The following is a 13449-nucleotide window of genomic DNA, read 5'->3' as shown; positions in this document are numbered from 1 at the left end:
CCTTTATAACTACATTAAAGATGGTCCACAGCCAACACGTCGAAATATTTGTCGAAGACCCCATTAAGTATATATTCAAGATCAGCGTGTAATTCCATGTCAATCTAGCCATGCCCGTCTGTATGGCTGCCTGTTAAGCTAATAAATTATTAAAGAAGGTGAACTTTTTAGTATAAGATAACGAAACCTCCAAGTTTTAGGTATTTCGTGTGTATTCAAAATTTGGCCCGGTCGTTTTTACTTGTTTATATAATTTTATTCAAATGCCAAACTTTTGATTCTTTTTAGAAAATTTATAATTTTCATCGATTTTTTAATAACGTATTCTTTTTTAGAAATGCCGTCATGAAAGCTGATAATGACTTCAAACGTGGTGAGATTATCTTTCTCGAAAATCCTAGATATCAATCGATTAAAGCTCCTTTTGTGCGCTGCGAAATATGCTATCGTTTGTGTAAACAACAAATATACACCTGTCTGGATTGTCATTACAAAACCTACTGTTCACTGCCATGTATGGAAAAGAATCGAGTAGAACATGAAATTGAATGTTTGGGCTATAAACAATTGACATTGTTAATTTTGGATGCAGGCTTATTATTCCGTATTTTTGTACAGATTTCAAAAGTATTGGATAAGTGCATGTTCAAGAGAAAAGCCTATCGTAAACTTAGCACAGCATCGGATATTTGGTCGCATTTGTTGGAATATTTAAATCAAAAACATTTCAATGACGAGAATAGCGCCTCTATGTCGTTATTGGCAAGGAAACCTCACTATGACCTCTTAAGCGAAATACAATATTCAACATTGGTGACGACGGCCTTTCGTTTGACCATATTCATCGACACCAAGACAAATTTGATAGAAACCTATTATCAACGTTTGAAAATTTCCCGTAAACAAAAATTAATTATTATTGGTTCTTTGTTGATGCGTTTGCATTGTAATCTATTACTGAACACATTCGATTTTGAAATAAATGATTTCGATATGCAGCTGCAAGGCCTTGCAAGCAACACTGAGCAATTCAAAAATTCGGTGGTCTCAACGAACAGCCAAGAAGAACATTTTCTAAAAAAGGATCTTATGGAACATTATCAAGTTGATATGAATAAAGAAATATGGCTGAGTTCCCTGCAGCTCTTTGAATCGATAGAAAGTGCAAAAGAATTAACTTCCATCATCTTAACACCAACGGATTCCAAACGCCGGTCTAATCGTCTATATTCAATGCTTAGTATCTATAAAGATCACATAACTGAGCTATATTTCAATCCAGAATTAATAAATAAGGTTATATATGGTCAACAAGCCGAGGAACCATTGACAACCGAAGCAGCCAAAACATTATGCTCTCGCCTTGCCCAAATGACTGATATGAAACGTTATCATTGTGTTAAGAAATTCGCCCGTCTATTTCACAATCATTATACAGAATATTTTATGCAATTGTCGGAGCGCAATAGAAGTCTTCATCAGTTAATTAGCATATATTCACCAATTATAAAACAAGTTGCGTATTCCTGTCAACCAAATGTGGAAATAATGTAGGTTCTTTAGCATTTTTGTAAAGTTTTTATAAAAAAAATAATTTTTGTTATTTTTTTCTTTTATACAGAGTAATGGATAATGGTGTAATTATTGGAAAATCTTTGAAACCCATCGCAAAGGGAGAACAACTTTATGTTTCATACAATTCGAATGTTATGTATTGTTCACGTTCTGAGAAGCAACGTTTCCTTCAACAATTGGGCACAGTTACTTGTCATTGTGAATATTGCACAACGAATGTGCCAGATCCTATTGTAAGTAATCCAACTTTTTATATTGAAACTATACCTGATATGAAAAATAATTGATATGATCGGACAAGGTACATTTTAAACCGGAAATTTAATAAATTATTTATTTCTCATTTCAGATACTTCGCAGTATAATCTATTGTGACAAATGTAATGGGATAGAAATAACGCCCGAACTTCAAGTGTGTTCCCATTGTAACACACAATATAATGCTTTGTTATCTAAATACCGCACGAGAATACGTATTCTAGAAGATGAATTAGATCGTAAATTTAAATCATCTCTCGATTCGAGTGAGATAAGTGAACGTGATTTTTATATATTACATCAGGCAATATATTTGCATTCCCAGAAATATTTTGGTGCTCAAAATGAATATCGCATTAATATCGAGTTGAAACACGCCCGTTATTTGGCATCCAAAAGTAAGTAGAAACTATGAAGTACCAGAAATGTGTCATATATTAAAAACTAACTGGCCCGGTCCGCGTTGCCGGTCCGTAGTTTTTGTCTATTATGCATATTTGTCAAAGTATAATGATATGACTGATATAAGTGTTCACGTACTGGTCGATTAAAAGTAAATTTGGTATTTTACTGATTGTACTCCCAAAGAATTTTGCATTTTGAGCTCTCATTGGACGGATTATTGTCACATGAAAGAAGTAGGTCCACGCTTTGAAATGAGCCCCCTTAGGCTTTTTCGGTCATTTTTGTTTGTTTAAATGTGTTCGCATCTTCCAGCTGAACAACAAAGTAGGCCCTGGAGTTGAAAGTTAGATGTCAGTTAACATCCTATTTCGCACTTATTTCATTTTTTTGGTGAAAAATTGTATATAGTGAAAAATTATTCTTTATTTTGTTTACAAAAATCCACAAAATATTATAATACAAATTGAAAAAAATTGACAAAAGAAGAATAACAAATTGAAAAATTCTTCAACTTGTTCGCTGATTTTTTACAGCAAATGTTTAAAGATCCTTACAAAGTTTGTCAATAGAATGTACTACTATTTTCCGACAGCTGTTAAAATTATTCCAGTGACAGCTCATTATATTGTTTAAAGGTGTACGAAAGCATTTTGGTGAGAATTTTCCAGAAAAAAAGTTATTCGTAATGAAATTCAAATATGATAGTGTGATTTCTTTATATTTGGCTGGAAAAACACAAGTGGCTATCGTTAGAGCACTCCAGCATTTAAATGTGAATAAATCTTTTGTGTCTCATACCATCGTTCGTTACCGTGAAGTGGACGTAAGAAAACAGCAACATCAGCCAAAAAGTGCAAGAACTTATACAGCAACAGAAAGAAAATAGACTTAAAAGAGTTAAAGAGTTGTTTCGCTTGGCCGAAAGTGGTGAACTGCGAATTTGGTTTTCTCCGATGCAGCAGTTTGTAAACAAACAGAATGATCGTGTTAACTTGCCAAAGAGGTCAGCTGAAAATGTACACTTTCGGTTTTCCAGCAGAACTCAAGCGCCGCCATAACAGCCGATGGTCGCTCTCCGCTCGTATTAATCGACCGTGGCATCAGAATAAATGCCGAATATTATCGCGAATATAATCTGGAGGGTGTATTATAACATTTTGGCCGCAGACCTTGGACATTCCAAGAGGACTCAACACCATCGCACTCAGCACGCGCCACCCAAGAATGGTTACAAAATGAGGTTCCTCGCTTCATTTTCAGCGCACAATGGCCACCAAAATCTCCGGATACTAATCCGTTGTACTATAGTGTCTGGAGTATTTTGGAAAGCAAGGTTGGCACTAAAAAATACCAAAGTGTCGATCACCTCAAGCAAGCGCTTCGCCGGGAATGGGCCAAAATACCGCAGAGCAACATTCGGAGAGCGTGTAACGGTTTCATTGGCCGTTTGAAGGCCATAATTCGTACCAAAGGTGGCCAAATCGAAAAAATCTAAATTTATCTAAAATTTTATGCTATTTCCGAAATTTTTTGCTTTCATTCAATAAAATTTTTTAAAAAAATGGCGTTTGACTTTGTTGCAGTTTTTTTTTATCTCACCCTGTACATCAATAGTATCATTGATTATTAATTTAAATTCTTTCAAAAGTTTAATTATGAACAAAAGTTCAATTGCGAACAAAAACCATTTACTGGTTTTAATGTATTAATAATTATCAATTTAAATTAATAAAAAGCAATTAAAATATACTCATATTTATATATATTTTTTATAGATTTTATTACCCAAGTGCATGATTTAATAATGGAAATTCGCGATAACATTCTCAAAGGCTACGACGAGCATTACATTTGGTTTACGTTCTACAGTAACATCTTGACAACCATAAAAATAATTATCTGCCATAACATTGACGAAAGGTAAGTTTTGCATTATCAATTTTATATATTATGTATTTTGCACACATATTAACACGTATACGTACATACAGATTATGTGTGATAGCAGCTTCGACCCTTATGCAGCTTTGTGATCTCGCCATTTACATTGTAAAAGGTCAAATTGATATTTTAGAATTCTATGAGATCTTTGATAGGCGATGTCCAACCGTATTGGATGATTTGAAAAGTTTGCTCCTGTGGAAGGAACGACTTGCATGTAAGCATGTCGAAAAGTTTTTATCACCATTGAAAAATACACATAGTCTAATTGCCATAATGTATGATAAGTGAAAGATATTCGTTAGATACATAAGTTTTGGTCTAGATGACATGAAATTTAAAACCTTTATTATATTCAAATGTTCTAATTAATATTTCTTGTCGAATTAGTTTAAGTTTTTTGTATGATTTTGTGAGTCTCTTTTATTATGGTTAAATAACCTGAATAGTATTTGTGTTTGTGCCTTATATTAGGAATTTCAAATGTTTTTTATTAATCTCTCCATGTAAGTAGTTTTTGAGATAAGCAAATCGAAAAGTTTCATTGCATTTATGCTTCCTAAGTATTTTATTTCAAAAACTGGTCTAGAAACTAGTATTAAAATGAATTTTTATTTATTTTCTAACTATAATTTTTAATGTTAAGAAGTGAGGATGCACTTTTAATTCATTTTTCTTATGTTGAAGATATTTTTTACTTTAGCTTTACCCCTATTGTTTTTTTGAATGATTTTTAATTTATAATAAAAACCAATATAAGCTTATGTTTTTTTTATATATTGGCATTATTTTCATCATGTGTTAACGCTTTTATCAGATGCAGGTTCTTTGATTTATGTTGAGCTACATCAGCGGTTTAGTTTTCCTAGTTCTTTCCATATTAGGAAAGGATTATAAAATGGTTGTTCTCATCAGCCCCTTTGTGTGTAACATTAAACGTTAAAATTTTGAAAGAACATGGCAAAAAATGATTTGGTTGGACGTTGGCTTTATAAGACACCAGAAAAGTTAGTAAAATAGAATAAAATCTTTCTACCTATCCATTAAAAATGCAAAAGACATTTTTAGGTTATCTTTTATTACAAACACGAATTTACTAATATAATACTAACCGTATGATACCACCGCACCAAACTGCGACATTTTGTGGATGCATCGGTAGCTTTTCACAAATGATTCTTGACGATCTTCACTCCAAAATCGATAATTTTCGAATTATTTACGTACGTATTGAACCAAAATTGTGATTCGTTGGTACAATTATGGACCAAAAATAGCTTGACAGTGAAATAAAACACAAACCGGTTTAGCAGAAATCAAACCAATCATGTAAAGCTGTTACAACAGCAAGAATGAAAAGTGCATGAGATATATAAAGCCAGTGTTGCCAAAAACATAAGAAATCACCATTTATTTTCTTTATCAGCTTTAAAATCTGAACCAATTTTACAATGTTCCTCCGTCTGCCTGTTGAAATTGGAATGGAGTTAATATCCCATTTCGCCGAACTTATTATTCTAGAATTTATGTACACTTCAACTTTTGTAAGTGGTATTTTAATGCATACTATATGGCACGGAATATGGTAAGCACGCGGTACCTATGTACAGGATGAGATGAAAAAACTGCTACCAACTTCAGACTGCTGTCATTTCAAAGCCACTCGTCCGACAGCTTTAAAAATTATACCAGTGATAGCTCGTTCTATTGTTTGCAAGCGTATAAAAGCATTTTGGTGAGAATTTTCCAGAAAAAAGTTTTCGTGATGGAATTCAAGCGAGAATATTGAACATATCACAATATTCCATTCGGCAAATATTGAAAAATGAGCTCGGGGTAAAGCCATTGAAATTCCAAAAAAATGCAAGAACTTAAACAAAGAGAGCCAACGAGTTGCTTTGCTTGGCGGAAAGTGGTGAACTGTCGAATTTGGTTTTCTCCCATGAGAAAACATTAGTTGTCCAGCCGTTGGTAAACAAACAAAATGATCGTGTTTACTTGTCAAAGAGGTCACCTGAAAATGTGCACCTTCGGTTGGCCACCAGAAGTAAAGCGCCATCATGGTGATGGTGTGGGCCGCCATAACAGCCGATGGCCGCTCTCCGCTCGTATTAATCGACCGTGGCATCAGAATAAATGCCGAACATTATCGCGAAAATATTCTGGAGGGTGTATTAAAGCTTTGAACACGCAAACAATTTGGCCGCAGACCTTGGACATTCCAAGAGGACTCAGCACCATCGCACTCAGCACGCGTCACCCAAGAATGGTTGCGAAATGAGGTTCCTCGCTTATTTTCCAGCGCACAATTGCCACCAAAATCTTCGTATATCAATCCGTTGGACTGGAGTATTTTGGAAAGCTAGTTTGGCACTAAAAAATACCAAAGTGTCGATTACCTCAAAATGGGAATGGGTCAAAATACCGCAACATTCGGGCAGCATGTGACGGTTTCATTGAACGTTTGAAGGCCATACTCTGGATTTCTTTCGAGTGGAAAGCGGATGATGTCTTTCGTTTTCCTTAGAGAAATAGGTCATAAGTCTCAATTCGAACATAGGATATCGCCTAATAAATGCCACACACTTTCCATATGCTTATAAAATATAGCTGTCGGTTAAATCGACTAATCTTTTCCTCCTTGCATCAAAGTTATAGTTTTTCAAACTTCGAGATGTAAAAGGTAGTTTAATTCACAATATAAAATGATCACAAGTTTTCTTTATACAATTCATTTTTCTAAAATTCATATTATTTACATATGTATGTATGCCTTTTTACAATACTTCATATTGTAAAATACATAAAATTTTCACACGTTTTCATATCCTTACAATTGAACATTGTAATAATCATCGGGTTTGACAGTATGAGGGCCACCATAGTAGTCCAAGACAAAAATATTTTCAATCTCCAATTCGCACAAGTAGAAGGCATGGGCTATAACATAGAGAAAATGCATCAATGTCTCTTAATTAATTAAAGGTTTTAAAGTTAATTACCTTTTAACCAATTTTTAGCTGCAGGATGACGTTCCACAAATGACACCAGAGCTGGGTCATAATCTTTGGCATTTTTGTCCATCTAAAAAATGATGAATTATTTTTTTTTCTAAATTAAAAAAAATAATTGTTTTAGTAACACACCTTTTTAACTTGTCCACTAATCATGACACGAGCACAGGTTGGTTCCATGGGATCAATTGGTTGTACATTCCATCCCTTTGGCCGAGAGCAATGAAGTTGTTGCTCATCGGTAAAAAGAAATGTTGTTTTATTACTAACTTGCCAATCGATGCCGGTGAAATCTAAATCAGTTAGAAGAAAACGTATACGTCCCGTCGATTTTTGATGCACATCATTGTCATTTATTGAAATAATATTGACCATGGGAAAGCCCTTTACAGCCGGATTAGATGATATGGTGCCAACGGAAGCCCAATCTGTTTGATGCACCAATTTACGAGCAATAGCAGCATGATCCAGTTCTTTGGGCTCCCCTGACGCCTTCAAACTTCGTTTATATTCGGCAATAATGCGAGCATCCTCCAGTGCTGAGTATCCATGTGAAAGGTTACAGTATAATGCCACTAAAATGACAATGCTAAGAGGCCATTTGTTAGTCATTGCGGCTCAAAATCGCTGATTGATTTTTGAAACTTTCTATAATCCTCTCGACTGCAAAAAATAAAATGTAAAGCAAATAATGTTATTATAAGCCAATTTTATTATATTTCAATACTATTTTAATAGAACATGGAAAAATACAAACAACCATGTGTTTATCGCAAATCAAAGGAACCACCAAAAAGAGATAAGATAATTATACAATAAATAATTTTTCCATTTTCGGCATGTGATGATTACTTATTTTTGAAAACTTATCGATACAAATGGCAAATTGGTGTATCAAAACATTAATCCGCTGAAGCACGACTGGAAATCATGTAAACTTCTATATATATTTTGCTGCCATTCTTGTTTATAATTATTGCAAATCCGTTCTTGAAAGATATTGAAACCAAGTAATACATCTGTCGTCCTTTTACCCTCAGCGAAGGAATGAAACAAAAATTGTGCTTTGGCAGAAACAGAAGCAGAAGAGTAGGCAGAGCAAGTCCAGGAATAGGTCTAATGATCTTTATTATTAAAAATAGTACTAGCATGGGCGTTACTTAATAAATTGGAGTTCCGCAAGTGCTAGGAGGAGCTTTGCTGAACAACATTTTACAATGGCAAAATGTATGTTTCAGTGAACTTTTTTGTTGTTTCCTACAAGTTTAGGGTTTGAAATAGGGAAAATCTAATTAAAAAAAAAAGATCCTGAAAGCAATGAAAGGTGCCTCTTGGAACAAGAACAAATTGACACTCATAGAAAAATACAAAAACTAAAACCGCTCAATACTGTGTTACGCAGCCGCAGTGTATATGTACTTTTCAAGTGACGACCAAATTTACTAATGGCTCAAAGTTAACATAACTTGTTGCTTGTGAGATAGTTTCCCTTGGTCTGCCACTTGTTAAGCTATCGCAGCCTTTATATTGTGATGTAGAATCCACAACACAATTCCGAAAAGATATATATAACGCATCAATCCAGACTTGAGAGCAGGCCTCTGGATACCTCGTCGAAATCGTGTCTGAACCAAAACTCTTCAGGAATTTTCCACAGCGAACAGACGTTCAAAGTAATTTTTAAATCGAGCAAAAGCTACCGAGGATCGGACTGATGTCCAAATTACGTCAAAGTCCTCATAATACGATATACATGGATTCTTGTATAGGGTGAGATGAAAAAACTGCAACCAACTTCGTCCGACAGCTGTTAAAATTATGTCAGTGACAGCTCATTACAAGCGTGCAAAAGCATTCTGGTAAGAATTTTATAGAAAAAAAGTTATTCGTAATGGAATTCAAGCGTGATAGTGTGATTTCTTTATATTTGGCTGGGAAACCACAAGTGGCTATCGTTAGAGCACCCCAGCATTTAAATGTGAATAAATCTCTTGTGTCTCGTACCATCGCTCGTTATCGTGATACTGTTAGCATAGTCCGACGTCAAGGAAGTGGACGTAAGAAAACAGCAACATCAACAGAAATGGTTCGAAAAGTAAAGAAGCGACATGATCGAAACCCGCGTCGCAATGGCCGAAAAATGGCTCGTGAGCTGAACAAATCGCAATGTTCCATTCGGCAAATATTGAAAAATGAGCTCGGGGTGAAGTCATTGAAATTCCAAAAAGTTCAAGAACTTACACCGCAACAGAGGGAAAGTAGACTCAAAAGAGCTAAGGAGTTGCTTCGCTTGGGCCAATGTGGTGAACTGGCGAATTTGGTTTTCTTAGATGAGAAAACATTTGTTGTTCAGCAGTTTGTAAACAAACAAAATTATCGAGTTTACTTGCCAAAGAGGTCAGCTGAAAATGTGCACCGAAAATATTCTGGAGGGTGTATTAAAGCCTTGGGCACGCAAACATTTTGTCCGCAGATCTTGGGTGTTCCATCAGCACCATTGCACTCAGCACGCGCCACCCAAGAATGGGCGTTAGAATGAGTTTCCTCGCTTCATTTCAAGCGCACAATGGCCACCAAAGTCTCTGGATACCAATCCGTTGGACTATTGTGTCTGGAGTATTTTGGAAAGCAAAGTTGGTACTAAAAAAATACCAAAGTGTCGATCACCTCAAGCAATTGCTACGCCGGGAATGGGCCAAAATACCGCAGAGCAACATTCGGGCAGCGTGTGACGGTTTCATTGGCCGTTTGAAGGCCATAGTTCGTGTCAAAGGTGACCAATTTGAACAAATCTAAACTTATTCTAATATTTGAAGCTATTTTCGACATTTTTTGCTTTCATTCAATAAAATTTGAAAAAAAAATTAAAAATTATGGCGTTTGACTTTATTACATTTTTTTATCTCACCCTGTACATTCTGGAAGCCCAATAATTTTAGTAATAATATTCTTAGCCTAAAATTTAAACAAAATTGTTCAACTATTCACCTTTATTCTTTAATATTTTTGAAGCATTTGAAGTAAAGGAACAACTCTAGTTTAGTAAAAACTCTTCGAGTTTTTCGAAATTTTTTCCAGTGGTAGGTATTTTTACCCTGATCCCGGGAAAATATTTTTTTTTTTTGGGGACGGACCCGGGACCCCAGATTTTGACCTAAAAGTCCGGGATCAAGACCCCGCTTGGATCCGGATCCATTTACCCGATATAGACGGCTATCGATTGAAAGCTTATGGAAATACCTATCCAACAAGTGGTCACATGAAGGGGGTTCGGAAGTTATAGTCAAATTATCGATTTTTTGGACCCGAATTTTTTATGAAACCCCCAAAAAGTCAAAAAAGTGCCCATTAGGGGTCAACAAAATTGTTTCCAAATTATAGCTGACATTCTTACCTTTCCAAAATGCTACAGTTTGTGCCAATACCTTTTTCGGGTCCAGAGATATGGGTCTTTCCATCCGCATAACCCGATTCTAACCAGTTCATTAAAATGGTGGGAGCAAGTTGAGTTTAGGGGCTATGCTCGGATCATTTTGAAATTTTTACCGCAGGTAGGTATTTGTAACCTGATTACGGCAATGTAATTTTTTTGTGGGGGAAATACCCGGTTACCCGGTTATTCGACCCAAAAGTTCGAATATAACATCCGGTTTGTATCCGGTTCTACGTAACCGATATCAATAAAATGGGTACCATTTGAAAGCTTATGAAAATACCTATCCAACAAGTGGTCATATGACGGGGTTGCTGGAACCGGTTTCGGAGAAATTTAGGAAAATTTGCATTTTTGTATGAGTACTTTTTGAAAAACCTATAAAAACTCGAAAACGGACCCATTATAGGGTCTTAAAATCTATACACTATATTATAGCTAACACTATTGCCTTTCCAAAATGGTGTCATATGTGTTGATATCTTTTGTGGTTCCGTGGATATAAGAGATAGAATTCATTAAATTATATTTTTCTCCAGTCTAGATGCATTTGACTTTGACCTTTTTAGCTTTTTTAAGCAACCGGCCTTCGGCCGGGGCTTAAGATTTTCTCCTCTGGGGTATGTCCAACACCGGCTACGCGATCCATAGTTTTTCTAAAAATTGTACATTTTGTAAGTAGCCGGCTTTCGGCCGGGGCTTAAGATTTTCTCCTCTAGGGTATGTCCAACACCGGCTACGCGATCCATAGTTTTTCTAAAAATTGTAATTTTTGTAAGTAGCCGGCCTTCGGCCGGGGCTTAAGATTTTCTCCTCTAGGGTATGTCCAACACCAGCTACGCGATCCATAGTTTTTCTAAAAATTGTAATTTTTGTAAGTAGCCGGCCTTCGGCCGGGGCTTAAGATTTTCTCCTCTGGGGTATGTCCAACACCGGCTACGCGATCAATAGTTTCCTAAAAACTGTAGTTGTCGAAAGTAGCCGGCCTTCGGCCGGGGCTTAAGATTTTCTCCTCTGGGGTATATCCAACACAGGCTACGCGATCCATAGTTTTTCTAAAAATTGTAATTTTTGTAAGTAGCCGGCCTTCGGCCGGGGCTTAAGATTTTCTCCTCTGGGATATGTCCAACACCGACTACGCGATCCATAATATTCTAACAACACCAAATTAAAAACAAAGCAGATTAACAAGAACGTTAAACCCGACACAAAACTTGGGTTCACTCAAACTGTATCCGAACTTTTGGGTCGAATAACCGGGTAACCGGGTATTTCCCCCACAAAAAAATTATATTGCCGTAATCAGGTTACAAATACCTACCTGCGGTAAAAATTTCAGGTCAATCCAAGCATAGCCCCTAAACTCAACTTATGCCAAATGGTGTTTTCAATAAAAAAGGGTTTATCTCGAACAGTTTTTACTAAACTAGAGTTAAGCCGAGGTATATTCTTATCAAAGATGATAATGAACTCGATGTTGAATTTGTTTTTGTTATTATTAATTTTATTATTACAATCAACTGTTATCATATGAACTTCTTCTTCTCCAAAAAATACAAACGCACATAGGTAATTTGCAAGAACGCAAAAAATAAAAATAATCACACAGAGGGAACAAAGGAGTTTTCCCAACAAAAAAAGACACAAAGAAAGAATGTATTTTCAATTTTAATATTATTTACAGAACGATGATAAACATACATTTATTAATATGTGCGTACAGCAGTTATTTTATATTTATGCAAATCGTTTGCTGATGACCACAACTTTTTGGCGATCTTTGCTCTTTTTGGCACGATACTTTCTTACCCGCTTACTTTCGTTTCCGTAATGTGACTGAGCTGCAAAGTTTTATGTCGGTCTGATTCGAGCTATGACAAGAGAGAATCCATTTTCAAAAACATTTGTTGATCTGTTGCACTACTACTCACCGTTTGCCTGTTTTATTTTGCTTATCATTTCTTTGTTTTTATAAAAAAAAGAAAACAGAAAATCTCAAAGAAAGCAAACGAAACAAAAAACAACTGTACAAAATAATCATTTTAAGGTTGTAAGACAAAACAAAGCAAACGAAACAAAAAACAACTGTATAAAATAATCATTTTATGGTCGTAAGAGGGAGATAGATAATGATAATAAAAATTATACAGATTTAATATTTCAAAATAAATAAAAAAACGGATATTTGACTATGATTTTTGATGTATAGGTTTTTTTTTTTAATTGTCTTTTAATATAAAATGGAGGGTATATACAGGGTGAGATAAAAAAACTGCAACAATGTCAAACACCATAATTTTTACACTTTTTTTTAATTTTATTTAATGAAAGCAAAAAATGTCAGAAATAGCATCAAATTTTAGAATATGGTTGTTGTTGTTGTTGTAGCAGCTCATACATATGTGTTCGTTTGGTTTCCATTTTCTAACTCAATTCAATCCGGTTCTGCCTCTAAGTCCAGTCTCAAAAAGGATGCAACCTGTATGGGTTGAGTCCATAACGAGACTGGAGTTAGGTGAGTAGGCTTGGCTGGGCAGCGAAATAAATGCAGCGTGTCATGTGGGCCTGTGCCACATGCTGGGCAGATGTTCTGCACTTCGCCGTTGATCCGGGCCCAGTAGGAATTTAGGCGGCTGCACCATCCGGATCGTAATTGAGCCAAGACTACTCGGGTTTGTCGGGGCAGCTCTCGTTCTTCAGCTGCGACGGGAGGGGGATGGTCTCCTAGCACAGTATTCACTCTATATCCTTCAATGGCTTCTGAGACCGCATTAGAGTGAATACTATTCAGTCCCGCTTGATAGGCCTGTTGATCTAGAGGCT

General features: G+C 35.7%; 2 protein-coding genes across 4 annotated transcripts in view; one reads left to right on the top strand and one right to left on the bottom strand.

Moving 5' to 3' along the window:
• LOC105262394 (uncharacterized) overlaps positions 1-13449 on the top strand; it is a 51263-nt gene that overhangs the window by 7083 nt on the left and 30731 nt on the right. Inside the window, exons 7-11 of one of the 2 annotated variants that reach the window (XM_011297331.3) lie at positions 336-1550; positions 1622-1808; positions 1925-2231; positions 4014-4158; positions 4230-5082. In XM_011297331.3, coding sequence (XP_011295633.1) covers positions 336-1550; positions 1622-1808; positions 1925-2231; positions 4014-4158; positions 4230-4470 — 2095 coding nt within the window. In that variant the 3' untranslated portion in view covers positions 4471-5082. Of the gene's footprint in view, positions 1-335; positions 1551-1621; positions 1809-1924; positions 2232-4013; positions 4159-4229; positions 5083-13449 lie in introns of those variants that run through there. The other variant, XM_020039418.2, reaches the window with a different exon arrangement.
• LOC101898521 (protein CREG1) lies at positions 6848-12511 on the bottom strand. 2 transcript variants are annotated; one of them, XM_005190912.4, is made up of 4 exons: positions 12328-12511; positions 7326-7856; positions 7182-7263; positions 6848-7119 (listed from the first exon to the last, which is right to left on the bottom strand). In XM_005190912.4, exons 2-4 carry the CDS (start codon positions 7803-7805, stop codon positions 7010-7012), a joined length of 672 nt encoding a protein of 223 aa, XP_005190969.1. In that variant the 5' UTR covers positions 7806-7856; positions 12328-12511; the 3' UTR covers positions 6848-7009. The 2 variants fall into 2 exon arrangements, with proteins under 2 accessions (XP_005190969.1, XP_011295630.1); XM_011297328.3 differs by having other exon boundaries at positions 12436-12503.

This window comes from Musca domestica, unplaced genomic scaffold (genome assembly GCF_030504385.1).
Source record: "Musca domestica strain aabys unplaced genomic scaffold, Musca_domestica.polishedcontigs.V.1.1 1, whole genome shotgun sequence".
NCBI lineage: Eukaryota > Metazoa > Arthropoda > Insecta > Diptera > Muscidae > Musca > Musca domestica.
Note: the sequence above shows the minus strand (reverse complement) of the source record. Positions and strands in the feature narration are given on the sequence as shown.